Source organism: Capra hircus, unplaced genomic scaffold (genome assembly GCF_001704415.2).
Source record: "Capra hircus breed San Clemente unplaced genomic scaffold, ASM170441v1, whole genome shotgun sequence".
In the NCBI taxonomy this organism is placed as follows: Eukaryota; Metazoa; Chordata; class Mammalia; order Artiodactyla; family Bovidae; genus Capra; species Capra hircus.
In genome coordinates this window covers 118,352-140,407 of record NW_017189752.1, presented here as the reverse complement: position 1 = coordinate 140,407, position 22,056 = coordinate 118,352, and the positions used below count along the sequence as shown (strand labels likewise).

The 22,056-nt window shown below is 45.4% G+C and overlaps 1 protein-coding gene across 2 annotated transcripts in view; it reads right to left on the bottom strand.

Moving 5' to 3' along the window:
* WWC3 (WWC family member 3) overlaps window positions 1-22,056 on the bottom strand; it is a 107,788-nt gene that overhangs the window by 45,928 nt on the left and 39,804 nt on the right. The window contains exons 2-5 of one of the 2 annotated variants that reach the window (XM_018044720.1): window positions 20,044-20,247; window positions 19,026-19,085; window positions 9,271-9,347; window positions 8,093-8,172 (exon numbers count right to left, since the gene is read on the bottom strand). In XM_018044720.1, coding sequence (XP_017900209.1) covers window positions 8,093-8,172; window positions 9,271-9,347; window positions 19,026-19,085; window positions 20,044-20,247 — 421 coding nt within the window. The remainder of the gene's footprint in view (window positions 1-8,092; window positions 8,173-9,270; window positions 9,348-19,025; window positions 19,086-20,043; window positions 20,248-22,056) is intronic. The other variant, XM_018044719.1, reaches the window with a different exon arrangement.

Sequence of the window (22,056 nt, the reverse complement as noted above, 5' to 3'; positions counted from 1 at the left end):
TCTGCCAAGGAAGTGGCTCAAGTTTTCTTGCAGAGAAAAGTTAGACTCATTTATGTAATAATGTCTCCTGATATCCATCTTCTGATAAAAGGCTCTCAAATATATCTCATTTAATGTCACAAATCACAACAGACATAGGCTGATGAAATCTATAGAAAAGGGTGACATCATTTCAACACAGAAAACCCAAGGCCAGAAAAGTGTGATTTATCCTTAACATGACCAATGCCTTTGCTATTATAAGTCTACTGACTCTTCTAGAAAGAAAACTTCATACAGCTAAGGGATCATTACCTGACACCGACACCCCTATAGAAAAATGAAACTCAAATGCAACACACAAAATGTTCTCAACTGCTTAGAAGTCAGTGTTCATCGGATGGTCACAGAGTACAGACACACAGCCGCTGTTAAGGCCACAATGTGAGACGCTAACCTCGTCAGCTCCGGCTCATACTTGGGTGTTGTGATTCCTTTATGGCTTTCAGCAGTGACAGAGCCTAAGTGCAGCCATCAGTAAAGCCCGGGGCAGAGCCAGCCGCCTGTCAAGGCACCATCAGCTGGTGGCTTGGAGCAAAACAGGCCCCAGTTCCCACCAGGGAGAGAGAACAGCAAACCCTGTAATACATCTCACCAGCAGATGCCACAGAGCCCCCCGACCCTCCCCCCCCCCACCCAAGAACAAAAGTTCAACTTCAAGGCAGCAGGCCTCAGCCCTGACCTTAGCTCCACCCAAGGAGCTCTGAGACCTCAAATGAAGACTGACCGAGAGCAGCTGTTTTCACTCTGTCCCAAGGCTGTCCCAGTCCGGTGAGCTGGGGTCACTAAAGGGAGAGCCCACCCACGAGTTGGGGCCCCTCACTGCTGCTTCGGCAAGCACCTTCCTTCGTTCCATCTCAGACAGTCTTCTTCCACAGAAGACGTCATTGGAGGGGAAGGATAAGGGAAAAGATTACACACGTTTTAACAAAAAAGTGTGAAAGCTCTTAGAAAAGATGATCTCAAAGTTCTAGGAATCTCCGAAATGTAACTGTTTAAAAAATTATGAATTATTATAGAATATGCAATTATGTGAAATGATACTGTTATGTAAGTAAAACCTTATAAAGATATTTTATATTATATCTGATTAAATTATATGCATTTGATTAAATTATGCATGCATGCATGCATGCTGAGTCGCTTCAGCTGTGTCTGACTCTGTGCTACCCTATGGACTGTCACCTGCCAGGCTCCCCTGTCAATGGGATTCTCCAGGCAAGAATACTGGAATGGGTTGCCGTGTCCTCCTCCAGATGATCTTCCCGACCCAGGGAATGAACCCATGTCTCTTACATCTCCTTCACTGGCAGGAGAATTCTTTACCACTTCTTTGCTACCTGGCAAGTCCCTGATTAAATTATACAAGTATCTATTTGACTGAATTATATAAGTATGTGTTTGATTAAATTCAATAGGTATATAAACAGCATGTTACAATAGTGCAAGTATCGAACACCTACTAGGTGATTGTCCTGCTGCATGCTTTACGTCTCACCTCATTTAATCCCCTGAACAGGTTTATGAGATAAGCATAATCTTCCCAGACTTTGTGATGCAAAAATTGAGGCTCAGAGAGACTAAGTGGCCCCAGAGGACAAGCTAAGATCTGGCAGACCCACAACTCAAACCCACATCTCCCAGCTCTCAAGTCCAAATTGGAGTTTTTCCATTTTAGCTGTTCTATGGAAAAACTTGGAGAAGGCAATGGCCCCCCACTCCAGTACTGCTGCCTAGAAAATCCCATGGACGGAGGAGCCTGGTAGGCTGCAGTCCATGGGGTCGCTAAGAGTCAGGCATGACTGAGTGACTTCACTTTCACTTTTCACTTTCATGCATTGGAGAAGGAAATGGCAACCCACTCCATTATTCTTGCCTGGAGAATCCCAGGGACAGAGGAGCCTAGTGGGCTGCTGTCTATGGGGTTGCACAGAGTCTGACATGACTGAAGCGACTTAGCAGCAGCAGCAGCAGCATGGAAAAACTTGGTGTAGCTAATGGCCCTTGCTACCCGCTGGTGCACTCCTGCTCAGGGTGGCCAGGGTAGGGTCCGTATGCTTTGGTAAGAGGAAGAAGCAGGCTCTACAGAACTCTAACCACTTCCATCTGTCAACTGTGATCAATTTTCATCTAACAAAAACCTCAAAGAACAGGAACTCTCTTTTATACCACATCTGCAAAATTCGTTTATTTGGGAGTTTTCAAATTCCCTCTAACACCTGGCCTTTACTTTTCACTCAACATTCAACCAGGAAGGTTCAATGACTTGCTCAAGGTCACACAGCAAGGTCCACACTGAGGCCCTTCATGCCACACTCAGCCTCTTCTGTCACCAGGCTAGCAATACATTCAAGCTCAAGCTTCCAAAGTGACACCATGTCAAATCTGAGGACTATCCACACAGTCAGATGGCAGGCCAAAGCAGACTGGCAACTCTTTACATCCTGCCTTTAAAAGAAACTGTTAGAGAGAAAAGAAGTGCGTTTAAGTGTTAGTCACTCAGTCGCATCTGACTCTTTGTGACTCCATGGACCGTAGCCCGCCAACCTCCTCTGTCCATGGGGATTCTCCAGGCAAGATTACTGGAGTGGATTGCCATGCCCTCCTCCAGGGGATCTTCCTGACCCAGGGATCGAACCCAGGTCTCCCACTTTGCAGGTGGATTCTTTACTGTCTGAGCCACCAGGGAAGCCAGAGGAAAGAAGGCGCAGCATCAAACTCTGATGGCACACCGCTGAGAGGGCATTTTGAGGTATTTCTCATTAACCTCCCCTTGTCCTCAAGCGTCCATATTTCTTGTTCAACTTAAGATGTCAAGAGAACTGCACTGGCAAAAATCAAACCGAACAAATTCTTCAACCCACATCTTGGAGGAAAGGGCCACCAGGTCTCGAAAGGTCGTCCACGTTAATAGCACATACTACAACCCCCAAGGAGGAGGAGTCTTGTTATGACTCTATCTTTACATCACTGGTTCTGGCAGGTGGCCTTGAACAAACCAGAATCCCAAAGAGCTTCTGGCAGCTTCTATTGGCCGTTGGTCCCATGTGGAACACCAGATCCATCCCACGACTGGGAACAACACTCTTTTTGTTTCCACCCCCACTTCTGTAGGTTTTACTGTTATTTGAGGAGCCTCTGAGCTATGGTAACAGGATATCCTGCTCTAAGCCTGTGTGGACTGCGGACAAGCCCATGCTTTCCTGAAACCTGTAAATTCCCTCAGAGAGAAAATGCTAATTCCAAGATCTAACACTGCCTCGCCGTGATACTGAACGCTCCTTAGAGGGCAGTCGCTCTGAGTCACTGAAGGAGACACACGGGCTTAACTCCATCATGGCATTCCAAGATGGAAGACAGTCATCAAGCAATTAAAAGGCTCGAAGCACAGACCCAGAGGCTGATAAGCACGCACCTCCAGGAAAGGGGTTACTGGCACGTCTAGCGAGCACCTACTTTTATGATTTGAACAGCAGTGGTAGAAATAAGATTTCTTCAAGCACAATATAGTACAATAAGGAGCAGAGAAGAAATGCTGGAGGGCAGTTATTAAAAAGGCTCTGGGGGCTTCTCTGGTGGCTCAGTGGTAAAGAATCTACCTGCTGATGCAAGGGACACAGGTTTGATCCTTGGTCTGGGAAGATCCCACATGCCACAACTACTTAGCCTGGGCCCTAGAATTAGGGCTGCAGTTCATGGGGTCACAAAGAGTTGGACATGACTGAGCAACTGAGTGCACACACACACACACACACACAAATGGATGTATCAGGCTGCCAATGTCAAACCCCAGTTATAATCTTTACACCACACACACACACACACACACACACACACACACACACACACACACACACATACACACACACACACGAGGCAACCAGAGAGTGTGTACCTCCTGATCAAAGTACCACCACCAGCTACAAACCATATTTAACCCCCAAAAGAAGAGAAAATGCAACGGAACTTGAGTCAGATCAAGCCTGTGGGATTAATGACACCAGTTTAAATAAATAAAGAGCAGGGGACAGAGGAGCATGTGAAATGATGCGATGCACATTCCTGTAGCAAAATCCAGGATTGGGGCAATTCCTTGGGACAAGGAGAGTAGCTTCTTCAACAAGTACATTGTCAAAACAAACAAATGAAGGAAAAAAGAAAAAGGGAGAGGGGGGTAGAGATGAAGAGACATGCTAACCACACATACGGTATGGACCTAGTCTGAACCTGGACCCAAACAAACCAGGGAGGTGGGGAAAAACCCACTGGAGAATAGACAACATGAAGAGATTACTACTAAGTGGCACGGGTATTAGTTACGTTTTCAAAAGGAGTCTGTAACTTTAGGAGACATTTATGGACTAAATAAGATTCTGGGATTTGCTTCAATAACGTGGTAAAAGCTTGGGCAATGAGGCTCTGTAGCTGTGTGACAAAACAAGACTGGCCATTGTGCAGTTAGCTGTAGAAGTGGGGATACAGATACGGGAAGGTTCCCTTATACTATTCTCTTGACTTTTGTGTACGTTTGACATTTTCCATCATTAAAAGTTTATATATAGTACACACACAGACAAACACACACATTCTATCATTAACCCAAAGATTCTGTTCATTGTCAGTTCCCATCTACAAAAATTAACAACGCACATAGACTTAAAAAAAAATACAAAAGGCTCTTTTTTCCTCACTTGGACCCAAGCGTAATGATGGATTTCCTTGCTAGCCAGGAAAGTTCACCAAGATAAACAAGTTGAGTTTAAAATGTTGTGAGTCGCCAAACTCTCAGTGAGGTGCCCTGGAAAAAAATACACGGGATATTCTGGGAAGCAAGAACAGCAGAAACTTTTCTGGAGGGAAATCTAGGGTTTCTGCCTTAAGTCGAGGTTGGTAATAATATCTGAGAAGCCCATTGACATACAACAGTGCATGTATTATCTGTGTTCAGAGTCAGGATTTTGCAGTAGGGGTGGGGTAATCACATTATCGACGCTTACCCAAGGTTTTCCCAATTTCTCAATAAAGCATACCAATCGACATGATGTGATCCAAACACAAGAGCCAGTCTTCAATACCAGGAAAATAAAGAGGCCGTTTTCATCTTATACATGGCTTGTGTAACTCAGAGGAAGGTATGAGGCCACCTTTTCACTGGCAGAGCACTGTATTAACAAATAGGCATGGCACAAGCACTCCTGTTTTTTCTCCTTCCTGAGATGTCGTGTCATAGCATAGAGTGATTGTGCGCAGTGACAACACAGCACCCAACCAGAAGCTGCTTCGAGAGGCAGTTTCATCTGGAAAGCTGGGCTGGGACACCCCAAGACCAAGTTCAGGTCCAGAGCTTTCCTTCAGGCCACCCCTCAGCCTGCATGGGGGAAGGCGGGCATTCCCATAGGCTCTGCCACAGAGTGAGGACCATCCCCTTGGCAGGGGGCATGTTTACCATCGCTGACCCCACACAAGGGGGCTTGCAAACGAAAGCAGAAAGAGGATCAACAGCACTGGCATTCACTCTGCAGGCTCATATTCCGCTCTGGCTGCAGGTGTAAACTGACAACTTCCTGTACCGGCTTCTGCTTCCTGTCCCAGAAACCTGGAGAAACCGAGGCCACCTTTTTCCAGTCTTAAAATGATGCTGAGGTTTCTCCTGGTGGCTCACAGGTAAGTAAAGAATCTGCCTGCCAACGCAGGAGACACAGTTTCGATCCCTGGTCTGGGAAGATCCCACATGCCACGCGAACAGCTGAGCCACAGCTACTGAGCCTGTGCTCCAGAGTCCGGGGGCTACAACTACTGAAGCTCACGTGCTGAGAGGCCATGCTCCACAAGAGAAGCCACTATAATGAGAAGCCCAACACACCTCAACTAGAGAGTTAGCCCTCACAGCAACAAAGAGACAGCACAGCCAAATATTAGTAAATATTTTTTTAAAGAATGACTGCCTACAAGAGATGAAGTTACTTCCTAGCAATGTCAAGGGGAAGGGGTTTTCTTGCACACATGCACATGCACACACGCACACACGCTGCTGCAGGTAGTGGCAGAGAAAGCAAAAAGCTGATCGTAAGCTTAAAAGCCTGCAGCCCATGGTAAGCATGTGGCCAAATCCCACCTCAGGGGGGACCTGCAGGGGGCATGGCAGTGTCTCAGAGCCAGAAGAGCCAAGCCCTCCGAGCAGGACCCAGCTCACCTTTGTATGGTGTCTCCCCTGGTGTCTATAATACGTCCTCAATAAAGAAGCAGACAAAAAAGTCGTCAGCCGAAGCAATCTTGGGTGAGTAAGAAAGTGAATCTCTACTCATGCTGAACAACAGGGTTTGATTACCCTTTATGTGAGGCTGCGGTCATTACCTTTGGCAAACACTCATATCCGTGTTCCCTCCTTATAAAGAATGATACATCTGGCATGAGGTCACTGCATCTACACATAGGACGCCAAGAGAGTAGAACGCTGACCCTGTTTACCAAGAATCGTAGCCACATGGATTCCTGTCATTTGCTGAAGGCTGACTGTGCAGCAGGCATTGTTGCTGTCCTTGGACAATTTAGCCCAATGGTCACTGCTATGGACTGAATGTTCACATCCCCCCAAATTCTTGGGGTGAATCCCAATCCCCAATGGGTTGCTGTTGGAAATGGGTCCTTTAGGGGGTTATTAGATTTAGATGAAGTCATGAGGGTGGGGCCCCATGAAGGGACCACTGTCCTTAAAGAAAGAGAAGAGACACCAGAGACCAGAGCCCCCCACCACACAACACCACCATGTCAAGATACAGTCAAAAGGCTCATAATGGATTTGCCAGTGCCTTGACCTTGGACTTCTGGCCTCTGGAACCATGAGAAGTCACTGTCTGCTCTTTAAGTCACTCAGTCTAAAGTATTTTGTCAGAGTAGTCGAACTCAGACAACCACATGAGAAGAGTCAGCGTAGAAGGTGTGAAGCACATGCCCAAGTTCAGCAAGTGAAACCAGGATCTGAATCAAAAGGAAACAGACTTAGAACCAACGGGCATGCAAAACCCTTTCTAGAGAAAATTAATTCTTTCAGACCACTAATACCACCACTAACACAGTAACTATTGTTCACTTAATTTGCTCACTTAATAGAATTTGCAAATAATAAGAACTTTAAAATCTCCAAACTCTCGGTAGGGATAGAGTTCTAATTGCAAAGATGTCAACAGGAGGATGACCTATAGATTAGGCTGCCCGACAGAACGTTCTGTGTAGATATATGATAAGTCTCTCTGTCGTGTCTGACTCTTTGTGACCCCATGGACTGTAGCCCACCAGGCTTGGTATCCATGGGATTCTCCAGGCAAGAATACTGGAGTGGGTTGCCATTTCCTTCTCCAGGGGATCACCCATCTGTGAGGATGTAAATAGCCTATTATCTGTGCTGCCCAATGCAGGGGCCACTAGCTTAGTGGTCCTCCACGTCGGAAACACGTGCCCTCCAGGAAACACTTGGCAATATCTGGAGACATTTTTGGCTGTCACAACTGGGTGAGAGGCTGCTACTGGCACATAGGAGGTCAAGGCCACGGATGCTGTTAAACATCCTATAGTGCACTGGAGAGCTCCCACCACAAACAGCTATCTGGCCCAAAAAGTCATGAGCACTGAGGTGGAGAAGATTTGCACTAGACACACATGACTACTGAGCATTTCAGATGTGGCTACTGAGGCTGGGGACTAACAGTTTAACTTTATTTAGTTTTAATTAATTTAAAATTTAGAACTAAAACACTGAAGAGACTAAAACTAGCCAAACAATAATTCAAATGGAAATAGCCTTGTGTGTTTTAGACAGCTAGCTATCAAAAATGTGCACAAATATTCTAATAAAGATCTTGCTTCCCAAGGAAACAAGAACAAGGTATCTTCAAGGAAAAGAGATCTGATGCTTATGACTGGTACATAACGAGCATAAATAAAAGCAGAAAAGCGAACACCCAAGAAGCTTTAAGACACATGTCCCAGCATAGAAGAGGTCAGCACAACAGGAAACCGCAGGGAAATGCTCCCCCCATCACCACAGGCCACTCACTCTTGCAGGGTCTCCACTCCCTTCTCTTTGTACTGCAGTTCTTGCTTCATCTGGGCCAGCTCTCGTTTTAATCTAGAAAGCTAAAGACAAATTACATATTTTTTTTTCTCAAAAGCATGCTCTGAAAAATGGTTTTTCTACAGTTGTTAGCACTGTCCTCTTAATTTCTGATTGGCTTGCAATTCCCTGGGTCACCCTCTTGCCAGGATCTTCCATCGACAGGCCTAACACACAGCCCTGGCAGAGGAGCTGGCTGGCTGAGACACACAAGGCCCAGATCCCCAAGAGCTTTCTACCCACAGGGAACCCTGGAATCGTCAATGATTTTCTTTTCAAGGTATTAACTGACATAATTCAGTGAGCAAACTCTGTCATGTTTTTTTTTTTTTTTTTCCCATCCTCCCTTCTGTTTAAAGTCCCACCTAGGAGATGCCATTGCTCAAAGCATGGCTTTGGGTACCTGGAACTCAGTCACGGAGAGAGCTTATTTAAAATGTGCTGGGACTCACTCCGGGCCTGTGTTAAAACTGGGGGGTGGCCTGGAGTTTTCATATTGAACTGATGCCCCCGGTGTTTTTAAGGCTGTGCTAGAATATGAGAGCCATGGCACTCAAAGAGATGCTCTGGTTTAGGGACTGAGACACCAGGACCAGAGGCTTGGGCTCCAAGATGTCTTCCATCCCTCCTTCCAGACACACATGACAAAGGCTGAGGGATGGGACATGGTGGCACCCAAAGAACTGGGCACCACTGGGAAGGTGCCTCGGAACCTTCTGGGCAAACACTATGGCAGGCACAATTTCTCTGGGAATAGAGCCACAAGGAAAGAACAGCAGACAGATGCTAAACCTGCTGAGAGTCATCCAGTCCTCTGAGGCTGGGCCCTGACACTGTCAAATCTTTCCAAATGGGGAGTAAATCTAGCCCCTTGAAACACGGAGGGGTGCGGGCGATTTTTTTGTTAGATGAGCTGAGGCTTGAGAATGAAGCTTTTCTCCTCCTATTGAAAAAATAGTAGAAAGTATAACCAAATGTAATAATAATAATTCATGAAATTGAAAATCTTACTAAAATATGAGTGTGAGACACACTGACCATCAGATAATGAACCATGAAAAGTGATATTACGTACAAATATATACAGGGTTTCTAGTTATGAAAATATTCATTTTACTCACCCTATCCCGACGACTTGCTATCTCTGCCTTAATTTGGTATGGGTCGTACTTTGTATTTGTTGAATATCCAGAGAAGGCTAAACAGAAGGAAAACATAATTTTATAATGGGTCCTTTAAAGTAAACAAATACACATAAACAGGAGCTTCTAAATCATTATATTAAGTAATGAATTCCCAGTCTCAGATTTCCAAGTTGGTCCTCGCTCCTAAGAACATACATCTCACCACCTTGAATCTTGATGTTTGATTTTTCACATGACTACCTTCTACTTGATTCTACAAAATAAACTATATAGCTATAGGTAAATCAAAACTCTTTACTTCAACTGCAAAACTATCAGGTTTAAAAACCACATATACACAGGAGGTGGGGGTGGGGGAGGTATGGTTATGGTATAGAAAACTATTCTTTACGATGAAAACAGTATAGTATGAAACCACTTTTACTTCCTTTTAAAATGTACACACCATGGAAGTCACTGGAAGGACAGAACTCAAAAGCTGACTGTTTTCTCCATGGTCTCATTCCAAAAGATTTTATATTTACTCTTTTCATATCTATAGCTTCCACATGAATAATTTTTGACATAGAAAAGGAAAAAAAACCTAAAGATTTGTAAAAAATGAAAACGACTACTTCCTAGTCAAATGCCAGTATGTAGCAGGCTTGAGTGTTCATGGTGTTGGCTCCCCAAGAGCCGAAGTGAAGCACCCACACTTTTATTCTAGTTTGTTTCTGATGGATGTTCCACTAAATCAGATCACATAGCTAAATGCTTTCTTCAGCAGTGCAGCACATATGAGTTAAAGTCTTGTAACAGACACAGTATCGTGATTACAGATGGCCAATACCCGGGGGTGAATCAGACACGTTCAGCTACCCAGTTGCATGCTAGGCATGGTCAGTCAAGCCTTCTCTGCTGTCTCAGCAACTGGAGCAGCATTCAGCCACTTCTAATTTCTATCACCCCATCCACTTCTCTGCATCCCTTTCTTGTCATGCTTCTGTCTCCTTTCTCTTAGGCCTTGCAGCTGCAGTGACTTGCTTCCTGACCCTCCCTGAGCTGTGTAGGTTCCTATTTCTTCATCTGAGAGTCATCCCACATTTATGGAATCTGCCTCTAGGTCATTTTCATTAGTTTCACCTGCTCCTAAGAGCCATCTGCAAGGCCACTATCCATTCTTTAAAAAAAAAAACTTTAAACTTTTTATTTAGTATTGGGATATAGCTGATTAACAGTGTTGTGATAATTTCAGGGGCACAGCAGAGCGACTCAGCCATACATATGCATGTATCCATTCTCCCCTAAATCCCCCTCCCATCCAGGCTGCCACAGGACAATGAGTACATGTCAGCATCCATTCTTTAACTCCTTTGATCTGGGTAGAAAAGACTGTCATTCAGGTAACTTAGATGTCAACATCCAGAAACTAGCTTATAATCATGTCCTGATTTAATACTGAAGAAGATGTCTCAAGGCCATCAAGTGATTTAAATGGGAAGATTATTTAATATCCTCAAATAGAACCACATCCCAAGTTAATCTGAGCTCTCCAGATGTCTCCTTAAACAAACAAACAAAAAATAGTTCTACGGAATGTCTACTATTGAAGTCCCCATCAGTCAGAATGTCAAACTACTAGAATCTACTGGAAATAAATACCTGGAGGAGCTAAGTATTCATCAACTTTACCTCAAATGTTCTTATATTTAGAATTCTAATCTCCTCAAAACACAGAGTAAAATGTTTGTAAACAGAATTCTTTCTTAGATGAAGAACATCTATTTCCAAATCCAAGAACCTCCATTTTGCCTGACTAGTTGGTCTCATTTAAGTCCACTAAGGAAAGGAACACTTCAAACAATGATCATAAAGAAACAAAAATCATTTCTACAAAACCTCTAAATTTAACTCCTGGGACGTAAATTTCCCAGGCCCGAGTGGAAGGGACTTCCACTGGTGCCCAGATAACAAGCGAATGAGCCAAGGGCTTCCTGACTCCTTCCACGTGTGTCCGCTTGTCACCTTGTAGGCAAGGAAGACAATGCCAACAGTTACTGCCTGGGATCTTTTCCATTCCAAACTGAAAGTAACCCCACCACCAAAGTCCAGGGAAGTTAACTGCAATGTTAAACATCAGTAACAATGATCTGAAATCACTGCCCAAACTCTGTCTGCAATTTCATAGGGTAAATTAGTAAAGAGACTTGAAGTACATACACACTGCAGTAGTGATGGGTACAGATGGACAGACACATGGCAACCTGCCACCCAGGTCTCTGGCGTAGCTGAGTCCTAAGGCTCTCGGGCATCTGTCTCTCCCCCAGGACACTCAGCCTGGGCCAGTCCTAGAGGGGATCCTGACATACTATGATATCACTGAGCTGCCGAGTCCACCAATGGGGAGGCCACTCCCACCTTGGACACTGCTAGGTCACAATGGATGGCCTTACTGTTCAGGACCAGGAGAGTTAGTCTTTTCTGTTACTTATAGATGAAACAATCCTAAATGATGAAAGGTTTTACTTAGGGATACCATTCATGTTACTTTTGCTACAGTCTCTAAAACTATATAAATCCAAGACTGGGATGAGGGAAAAGGCAACTCAAGTACCTAAGACAGTGAGTACGTTGTATCTTAATGTGCTAAGGAGAGTGACAAACACTGGTGTAACTTAATATAACTCAAGAGTTTAAAGACAAATTCTCAGTTCCTGAAGTTTGTCAGAAGTCTAATGGAAGCCATCTGCAGAATCCAGGGAAAAGCTCAAAACTCTGGACCCCATTTTTAATGGCATGTTGTTTAGTCACTAAGTCATGTCTACCTCTTTGTGACTCCATGGACTGTAGCCTGCCAGGCTCCTCTGCCCATGGGATTTCCCGGCAAAAGTACTGGAGTGGGTTGCCATTTCCTTCTCTAGGGGATCCTCCCGACCCAGGGATAGAACCTGTGTCTCCTGCATTGGCAGGTGAGTTCTTTACTCCTCAATCACCTGGGAAGCCCTTTTATGGCACGTACACAACACTGAGAAAAAGAAACGTCTCTGCTGAGACACGTCTCTAATCTCAAGATTTAGGATAAATACCAGACTTTCAGCTCTGAAGCTCCCTTCTCATCTGAAGAGTCTGAGTGGGCAGAACTAGTAAACAGTTTCAGGAGGCCATGCAGGCGTAAAGCACTGCTTTGGGTGATATAAGAAGGTTAAGGCTTAGCTGGACCTCAGCAGTATAAATTACTATACCTGGCTATAACAATGTAACTTTCATATTAATTTCATCTATTCTCAGAAATTCTTTTTTTTCCCCCTTTGGAATGAGAATTTTATTCTTTTTTTTTATTGCACCTTTCTTTTCTTTAAATATATATATATTTTAAATTGAAAAATGTTTACAATATTGTCATGGTTTTTACCATACATCAACATGAACTGGCCACAGGCATACATATGCCCCCTCCCTCCTGAACCTCCCTCCCCAACCCATCAGTCCAGGTTGTCACAGAGCACTGCCTCTTGTGAGATATGACGAGTATGTTTCCCTGCTTTTATAGACAAAGGCTGAGTGGGCAATGATTTGATCTACATCAGGCCATCAGTCAAAGAGGGACTTCTGTCTAGAATGTGGGCTCCTGGGGGTCAGATTAGCTTTTCCAACGGAAGAAGAAATGGGCCTCCGGCTCCCCAGTGCCCAAGAAGTGAACTTAGTCTGTGTTTAGCGCTCTGAATGCTGCAGACCCCAGTCATTACTTCAGATTTCGATTTCATGGGCTATTAAAAGGGGGAAATGTGTCCATCCATGCGTCCATCTGTGTCTGTCTCCATCTCCTCTTACATCTCTGGACCATGAGAACCCAAGATCGCCCCAGGCAGAGGCCATGCTTTTCAAAGAGGGTAGCCCTTGTCCAAAGACATCCTGTGAGCAGACTATGCCTTTGGACCAGGTGCGCACCTCCAGGAGTCAGCACTGCAGGCACCTGCTCGAGGGAGCCCAGGAGTACTCAGGCACAAAGGACAGCAAGCCTGGACAGTTGCCGTGCTGACAGGCAGTAATTACCAGAGCCAACCAAGACGTGTCTATAATCAGGCGAGGCCAAATGAAGAGGGCACGACCTCTTTCTTAAAGGCACCATAAGCAAAGGGACAAAAAAAAAAAAATCAAATGAGCCCACTCAGAGGCAACTTATACAAGTAACACAAAAGGCCACTGAATCCAAACCAAGAATTCCCTCTCTCAGGCAGACTGGGAGATCGGATGGACATGTGAGCTCGGCGACAGCCTTTGAGGTTGAGTCCTGCCAACTAATACCTGGGAAGATGCTGCGTGAGCCATTTTCCCCCTGCCTGCTCCAACATGCCTGTGAGCAGGAAGATGAAGGGCTGAATGGGTGGATGGCGGCCCTTATCCCAGGCTAGGCAGGAGATGAGAAACCCTCACCAGGGAAAGAAGGCCAGATAGTCTTTGTGGGATGGGCCGGGAGCCTCAGAAAGAATGCAAGCCAGACTGAGGACTGATAAGGTCAAGCCTCTCCAGGCTTGAGCCAGGAATTCAGGGCGGGTCAGCGCTTTCTCACCGGAGATAAGGCTGACTTTTTTCCCAGGCACCGAAGAGACTTGTGCTGGAGGATTCTGGGAGATCCCAGGAGCCTGGGGAACAAACAAGTCATACTCCTGCCGCTGGAAGAAAGGGTCATGATCAGTGGATCTCAACTCTGGGAATCCCCTGGGAAGCTTTTTTTTTTTTAAGTGTCTGGCCCCAGTCAAGGCCAATTAAATCCAAATGTCTAGGGGTGGGAGTAGGGACCAGGCTGTAAGATGTTTTAAAAGCCCTTCAAGAGATTTCTCTAGTGCAGCCACAGCTGATAACCACTGTGTGACAATTCTTCTGCAAAGAACAGATAGTAAATATTTCTGGCTTTGTGGGCCACACCGTCTGTCTCAGTCCCTCAACTCTGCTCCTGTACCTGCTACAGACAATGGTTAAGTGAATGGACCTGGCTAGGTCCCAATAAAATCTTATTTACACAACACCCTGAGTGCCTAGGATTCAGCCTGTGGGCCAAACTTTGCTGACCCGTGGTTCAGACTATAATTTACCCCAAGCAAGAATTCCTTCCAAAAGGTCCTGCAATGGTCACACACTTAATCGGAATGCAGCTGGAGGCCAGTTTCTCAAGAAGAATGAAAAAAAAAGTTTCTGAAATAACGAACGTATTTAGTGTTAAAAGAAAATAAACAGAAAAACATAGTGCAATGAAGAAAGTAGGAGAAAACTCTACAAGATGGAGCTGCAGAGAAAGTACTCGGTGTGTCTCAGAAACAGTCTATGGTAGAGAGGTTCCACGGCAGGGCTCTGTAGAGCATCACACAGGACCAGGGCCCCTGTCAGCTAGTTCCTGAGCATAAAGAACTATAGCCGAGTTGGGCTCCTAGTCTCAAGGGGACGTGTCTGCTCAAAGTCAGCAAAGCAGAATCTGCTTTGGTCAGAGACAAGAAAGGTTAACGCTTGGATATTCTCAGACACCAGATGGCCCAATACTGATGTGAAATTTTTCCTCTCCAACAAACAAGAGATTTATTGTGGACTTCCATAACTCAGGGGGAAATCTGTGAAGGCTGTGGAAGAGAGTGTTTGCCCTCCCCCATGCCCTTTTGCTCCAATATTAGAAATGGCTGTTTACCTTTATTGCCTCATTTCCCCCCTATAATCAGCCGTGACAGATAAATTGTGTCCCCCCAGCACCAGGTGCTAAGGAACTCTCTGTTGAAAACTAAACAACTAGTCTGGCTATCCCACTGTGGGCCATGAGGAAATCGAGAAGTAAAAAGATCTCTGCCTATTACGTGTCCCTTCAGGTGCTGTGAAATTGCCAGACGACTTGTCAGTTTACAGTCGGTCCTTATTTCCGGGTCACTTGAACATGGGAGGGCAGGCTGTTTTAAAATCACATGATCCATTCTTCCAAGCTGACTCTTCCATGTCTCCAAAATAGTATACACAGTACTGATAACTAGCTCCACCAAAAGATCTGGGCTCAAATCCAAGGTCTACCATTTATCGGAAGTACAACCTTCAAGAAGATCAGTCTACTGAATATTGTTTCTTGTGTGTACAAGGAAAGTAACATCACCGTGTTACAATGCTTCATGATGTTGCAGTCGCAACAATTCAGGAAAACACTAGGCCATTCAATGATGGTTCCTTTAGTTTGAGTCACTTCCAATGAAGGAAGTTACGGGCGCTAAGTCCCAAGGTCCTTCTGCTGCCAGTACCTAAGCAAAGAGACACCTCCCTGCTTTGGATGATTAACAATGTGAGTAATCTGCGCTGTGTGAGACCTGTTGGGTGGCCAACAGGGGCCCAGATGTGCCACAGATCCTGCCACCAACAGCTCCTGACATGGGCCCAGACCTTACAGAGGTCTGGGCTGTTATAGCACAAGCCACCAGAATGACTGTCTTGAACTTTAGCCTGTGGCCAGAAATAGTTTGTCTGAGTCATATGTAACAGAAGTATCCTCAATGGAGTTCAGGTTAAATGGCAAATGGAAGCAGCTTGGTGAAAACCCAGGAACAGCAGCTACTTGATAAAATGCTTGGATTAATTCCTAGATTCCATTCACAGTTTTTCTCCCTGAGGAGACAGGCTGTAGGAAGAGCCACTGGCATTTCCAGCCCTTCATGAAAACAGGGAGGCCCCACCTGGCCTCCTCTACTGCATGAGTAGAAGCAGAGATGGAGTCTATGCCGGCACCTCTTATGGGTTGGGAGGTGGAGTCTCAGAATCTCAAATCAATACCACAGAGTCATCACCTTCCTTGACTCAATGTTTCTTCATACACTACTTTAAAGACAGCATCTGGACTGTTACTTTTTTACTGTGCATTGATAAAATCTTACAGGGCACAGGAAGAATGAAATTACCTGCAACTCCCTATTTTCCCAAATGTCTGGGGAGGGAAAAGCCCATGGAAATATAAAAACTGATGCTGAGGGATGTCCCAACTCCAGAGACTACAAGTCCTGGATATTTTTATGCTCTAGGCTCCGCGATGCTCCAGGAATCTTCCCCTCCAGCTGGGTGTGGAATCCCATAGGCTGCAACCAGGTCTTCCTATATTTGCATCAAGGGTTCTAGTCCTGAGACCCACATGGTCTGCAACTGAAGTCCTGGCTGCACCAGTACAGTAACCAGTACGTAGACATACCTCCTCTCTCTCTTTAAATTATTTATTTAATTTTAGGTTGTGCTTGGCATTTGGTGCTGCATAGTGGCTTTCTGTCATTGCAGAGAGCAGGGGCTACTCTTCCTTGAGGTGCACAGGCTTCTCACTGCAGTGATTTCTCCTGTGATGAAACACGGGCTATAGGGCACATGGGCTTAGTCGCCCTGCAGCATGTGGAATGTTCCCGGACCAGGAATGGAACTTGTGTCCCCTGCATTGGCAGGCGGATTCTTATCCATTGTACCACCAGGGAAGTCCAACATACCTTCTCGTCATCTAATATTTCCTTTCAATTGCTGGCAAGAAACTTCTTACCAGGTTCTTCTGTTATGTTCTTTTTCCGTTCAATTCTTAGCAAGACTGATAGGCAAGTCTCTTTGGAAACCTAACCAAACCTGACCAGTTGCCTGGGAAGAAACACTCTATTAGGTTGAATCATATGAAACTGCCAATAACTGGCCCTTTTTAATCTACAAAAGTGACAATTTTATATGGCCCAACCTACTTCTACCAAGTAACTTTTGGAAAGGTTTGGAATCACTAACTATACTCTCAGAAACAGTTCTAAGCCACTGCTTCAACCAGATGCAACCTGGAGGCACAAGTCCATGAGATCATTTAAAAGAGACCATATGCTGAGCCATAAAGTCATCTCAATAGACGTCAAAAACTGAAATCTTACATAGTCTAGTCTCTGACCACAATCAAATTAGAAATCAACAACATCACACCTTTAAAAAGTTCCAATAGCTTACTTTTAAAACAATCCATGGGTCAAAATAAATCACAAAGAAAATGAGAAAATATTATGAATATTTGGTTCATAAAACATAAACCAAAATTTGTAGGATGCAGTTGAAGTAGTACTTAGAGGAGAATTTATACCTTTAGAGGCTATGTGAGAAAATGAGGTCTGAAATCAATGCTCTAAGCTCCCACTTTAGGAAGGCAGAAAAAGAAATTTAAGCCAAACTAAGTAGGAAAAACTAAAGAGAACAAATCAATTAAAAAAATTAAAAAATGATAAAAATAGGGGAAGAAAACAGAAAACCAAAACCCAGTTTGCTGTAATGCTATACATAATCGATAAAGGTTGAGCTCCACTGATAGAGAAAATAAAGCACAAATTATTATTATCACAAATAAGAGAGGACACTAGCTCAGAGTCTAGACATTGAAAGAATCACATGGGAATTCTATGAAAACTTCAAAAAACTTGACAGCTTGATCAGCAGTCAGCAGATTCCCTGTGGGCCAAATTCAGCTTGTTTCTTATTTTTATACTTTTTATCAGAATAAACCACACATGTCACTTACGTGTCATGTCTGGCTGCTTTTGCACTGTAACAACAGGGTTTGGTGGTTGCACCTGAGACCATATGACCTATGGCGCCTAAAACACTCACTATCTGGTCCTTTACAGAAAAGCTTACTGATTTTTGGATTAGATGAAAGAGACAAATTCCTTGAAGCACACAAACATCAAAATTGACTCAAGAAAAACAGGAAAACCTGAACAGGCCCATGTCTATTAAAGGTACTGAATTTATAGTTACAAACATTCCTACAAAGAACCAGATGGCTTTTCGGGTGAATTCTATCAAACGGTTAAGAAAGTATCAACACTGGGCTTCCCAGGTGGCTCACTGGTAAAGAATTTGCCTGTCAATGAATTAAATATCAAACAAAGGTCCGTCTAGTCAAGGCTAGGGTATTTCCAAGGGTCATGTATGGATGTGAGGGTTGGACTATGAAGAAAGCTGAGCACTGAAGAACTGATGCTTTTGAACTGTGGTGTTGGAGAAGACTCTTGAGAGTCTCTTGGACTGCAAGGAGATCCAATCAGTCCATTCTGAAGGAGATCAGCCCTGGGATTTCTTTGGAAGGAATGATGCTAAAGCTGAAACTCCAGTACTTTGGCCACCTCATGCGAAGAGTTGACTCATTGGAAAAGACTCTGATGCTGGAAGGGATTGGGGGCAGGAGAAGAAGGTGACGACAGAGGATGAGATGGCTGGATGCCATCACCAACTAGATGGACGTGAGTCTGAGAGAACTCCGGGAGTTGGTGATGGGCAGGGAGGCCTGGTGTGCTGCGATTCGTGGGGTCGCAGAGTTGGACACAACTGAGCAACTGAACTGAACTGAACCAATCCCACACAAACTTTCCAAAAACTGGGGAGGAGGAAACATATCCCAGTTCATTTTGGGAGGTCAATATTATCCTGACACCAAAATCAGAAAAAGAGATGACAAATAAAGAAAATTACGAAGAAACCAGCTTTTCCTAAAAACTAGCATGGAGCTGACCCATCACATTCTGATGGACAGTAAAACAAACAAACAAGAAAAAACCTAGTACATACCAAGAGGCGAAGGGCAAGAGATGAAGCAGCCTGGAAACTACACACCATCATACCTGAGCCTGCAATCTTTTACGGTATATAGAAACACAGCTACCTAAATTCCTGCTACAGGGGGCAAACTCCACCCTCCGCTCTCTTCTCCACAGCTCGTATGGCTTATTCACCTTCGACAGCAGTTGCAGTAAAAAAGATGTCTGGCCCCCTCGCCTCAACTCCATTCTGACCTGCAACACAGGATAAACAAAGCTTTGAGCATGTCTTTAACGTTCAAAGCTGTGTCACCAGAGCTACACGCCTGGCAACATGGCACTCACGTCACAGGTAAGTCCCTCCAAGTCTCAATTAGATTTAGGTTTTCATAAGATAAAATCTAGTGGTACCAACTTCATACACTCTCCCCAAGCTCATTGCCACTGGGCGAGTCACAGCCACGCACACCTTCAGTGGGCGGTTAAGTGTGACAACTCTGTCGAGAATGGACTGGCTCAGGCAGTGACTGAATGGGTCAGGAACCAGAGGTTTTGGCTTCTGAGTGATTCCTTCTGTTCCTGCGCATCTCCTGAGTCCTAATAACAGGAGCCCACGCTCGGCGGGCTCCGAAACTCAGAGGGGTTCCCTTTGGAGAACATCAGTGTGCATCCATCTTACTTGGGCAGAGTTCCCCACTTTCCCCATGTTATACTGAGTTTCTCCACCTTCAGTGTCTTGCGCAAGAAAGGATGCTATAAAGAGACAGGGGCCTGACATGTGTGGAGGCTCCTGAGCAATAAAACCATTGTAAGTAATTCCCCAGGATCACCCCAGATGAGCAGGGGTCTCCAGGGAAGCCCTTTTCCATGCTGACAAATGTGAGTTGGGAGGTGGTTTCGTATCACTATCTGAAACTGTGCTTGCCTGCTTTCTCCCTGCCCTCCCTCCCTACATGGAAACTCCAGGAGGGAAGGGGCCTCTCCTATCTCAGCTCCACCGTGTTGCGTGGGCACCTGAAAAACACTTGCCAATGGAGTGGTAGGGAGTGACCATCGGATGCCAGCATGGGAGGCTGACTACCTAACAGTAGGCGATCAGACACTTTATGCAGCTGTCTTGCTCAACTTGCGCCTGGGGTCTGTAGAGACCAGGATCTGCAGAGACCCAACTCTGGAAGCCCCACGTGCTCCTGGAGGGGGATGCTCAACTCACAGCTGGTGTACGAGCGGCTGTCGTCCTCACACATCTTGTGCAGCTGCTGGTACTCCTCCTGGGCCAGCTCGAAGCGCTGCTGCTTAATCTGGTAGATTTCTTTCTTGGCATTGAGAGCCTCCTGGGCTACAATTAAATACTCCTTTAGCATCCGTTCCTGCTCCCGCCTCCACTGCTCTCTGGGATCCTCAATCTGGGTCAGCTCTGAAACGGAAAGGGGAAGAACATGAGGGTCTTCCGAGTCCAATCTTTAGGCTGAATAATTGTGCAGTTACGTGTCTAATCAATACAAAAGTTAATGACTGACCATGATGTACATCATGAAAGCATCTGTATGCTGAACCCTCCCAGAGTCTGGGTCACCTCCTATCAACACAGCCATGTCTGGGTCGAGAAGAAAGCTCTGTAGATGCGTAAGGGAAGACGATACCAGACAATTTTTTTTAATTATTTTTTTTAAAGTTTTATTAAAGTAAAAAAGACATAGAGAAAGCTCCTCACATAGACTTCAGAAGGGAGCAGAAAGAGCGCCCCTTTAATTTATTTTTAATTAGAGGATAATTGCTTTACAATGCTGTTGGTTTCTGCCATACAACGTAAATCAGCCATTAGTGCACATATGTCTCCTCCCTCTTGAGCCTCCGTCCCATCTCCACCCCATCCCAGTCCTCTTAGGTTGTCACAGAGCCCTGGTTTGAGCTCCCTGCATCATACAGCACCTTCCCACTAGCTATCTATGAGTAAATGTTGGTGGACAGGAAGCCAAAGGAGCCCATCACTCTCAAACTAAGAGACACATACAACCTTTCTCTCCCTGCCTTTTTCAACCTGGGATGCTGTTGCCTCTGCTCTCCCTGGGACCAGCTCGCTCCTCTTCTCCTACCTCCCATGCCAGACCAGAACTTTCTGCATGGGAAATCCCCTTCATGGATTTCCTATAAATCCCCCACCTGCTGCTCTGGCTCTGTCATTTAACCAGCTCCTCAAAGGGTTCACGCCTACCTCTAGCTCCGACCTTTCTCCTGAGTGCCCGTCTTTTCTTTCCTCCTGCCTCCAAGAGGCATCACCACGCGGACGGACGCAAAGTACTTGTGAGTCACTGGTCCAAAACAACTCAGTCTCACGCAGCACCCTTTTGCTACCCAAACCACAGCAACCCAAAGGAAGCCACACTGATGAGTGCCTGCTTCTCCACCTGCCCCCTTGGAATGAGTGGCTTCATCTTCATCGACCCACTGAGCCAACTGGGAACTTACCCTCAGGGTACACCTGCCCCTCATCCCTCACACAGACTATTTCATGGGCCCTCCAGAACTGGCCATTCCTGCCCCTGTGTATAATAGTGACTGATGCTGGGATGTCCCTCCTTCTCCCCTTAGTTCAATCAGACTCTCAGAACCTCTGTCCCAAAACACCAAAAGCCATCCTCTGAGTGCTCGCCACAGTCACCTTCCCAACTCTGCTTCCGATTCTATACCACGTGAGCCTCTTTTAAAGCACAAGGTCTTACCAGGGCATGATGAATGTTCTGGAATTAGAGGTGATAGCTGGACAACACTCCATGCACCCAATGGTGAACCTTACAGTCTGTGCCTCTCACCTCAAAATGGTTACAAATGTAAATTCTATGTCATCTCTACCCCACCCCCGCCCGCCCCACCACACATACACATACACAGGAGCACTCACTAGGATGTTTAAAGTAAGTTTCTTTTGAAATCTCCTTCGAGAAACATCCCCTAACCTCTTTCACACTGTTAGCCCAGGGCTCCCCCCCCCCCCCGGAAAGCCTCTCTGGGTCTTAAAAGCTCCCATGGAGAAATAAAAAATAACAAAACTCAGGGTCTTGACTTAGCCCTGGTGTTTAGATTCAGTGGACCTGGGTGGGAGGCAGGGGGAGGTCACAGCTGTTTTAAGTGCCCAGATGTCTCTGATGATGATTTAGGCATCAGACTCACCAAGGTCAACAGGCATCGCACGCACTCTGTCCAGGGCCCCTGAGGGTCTTGGGAA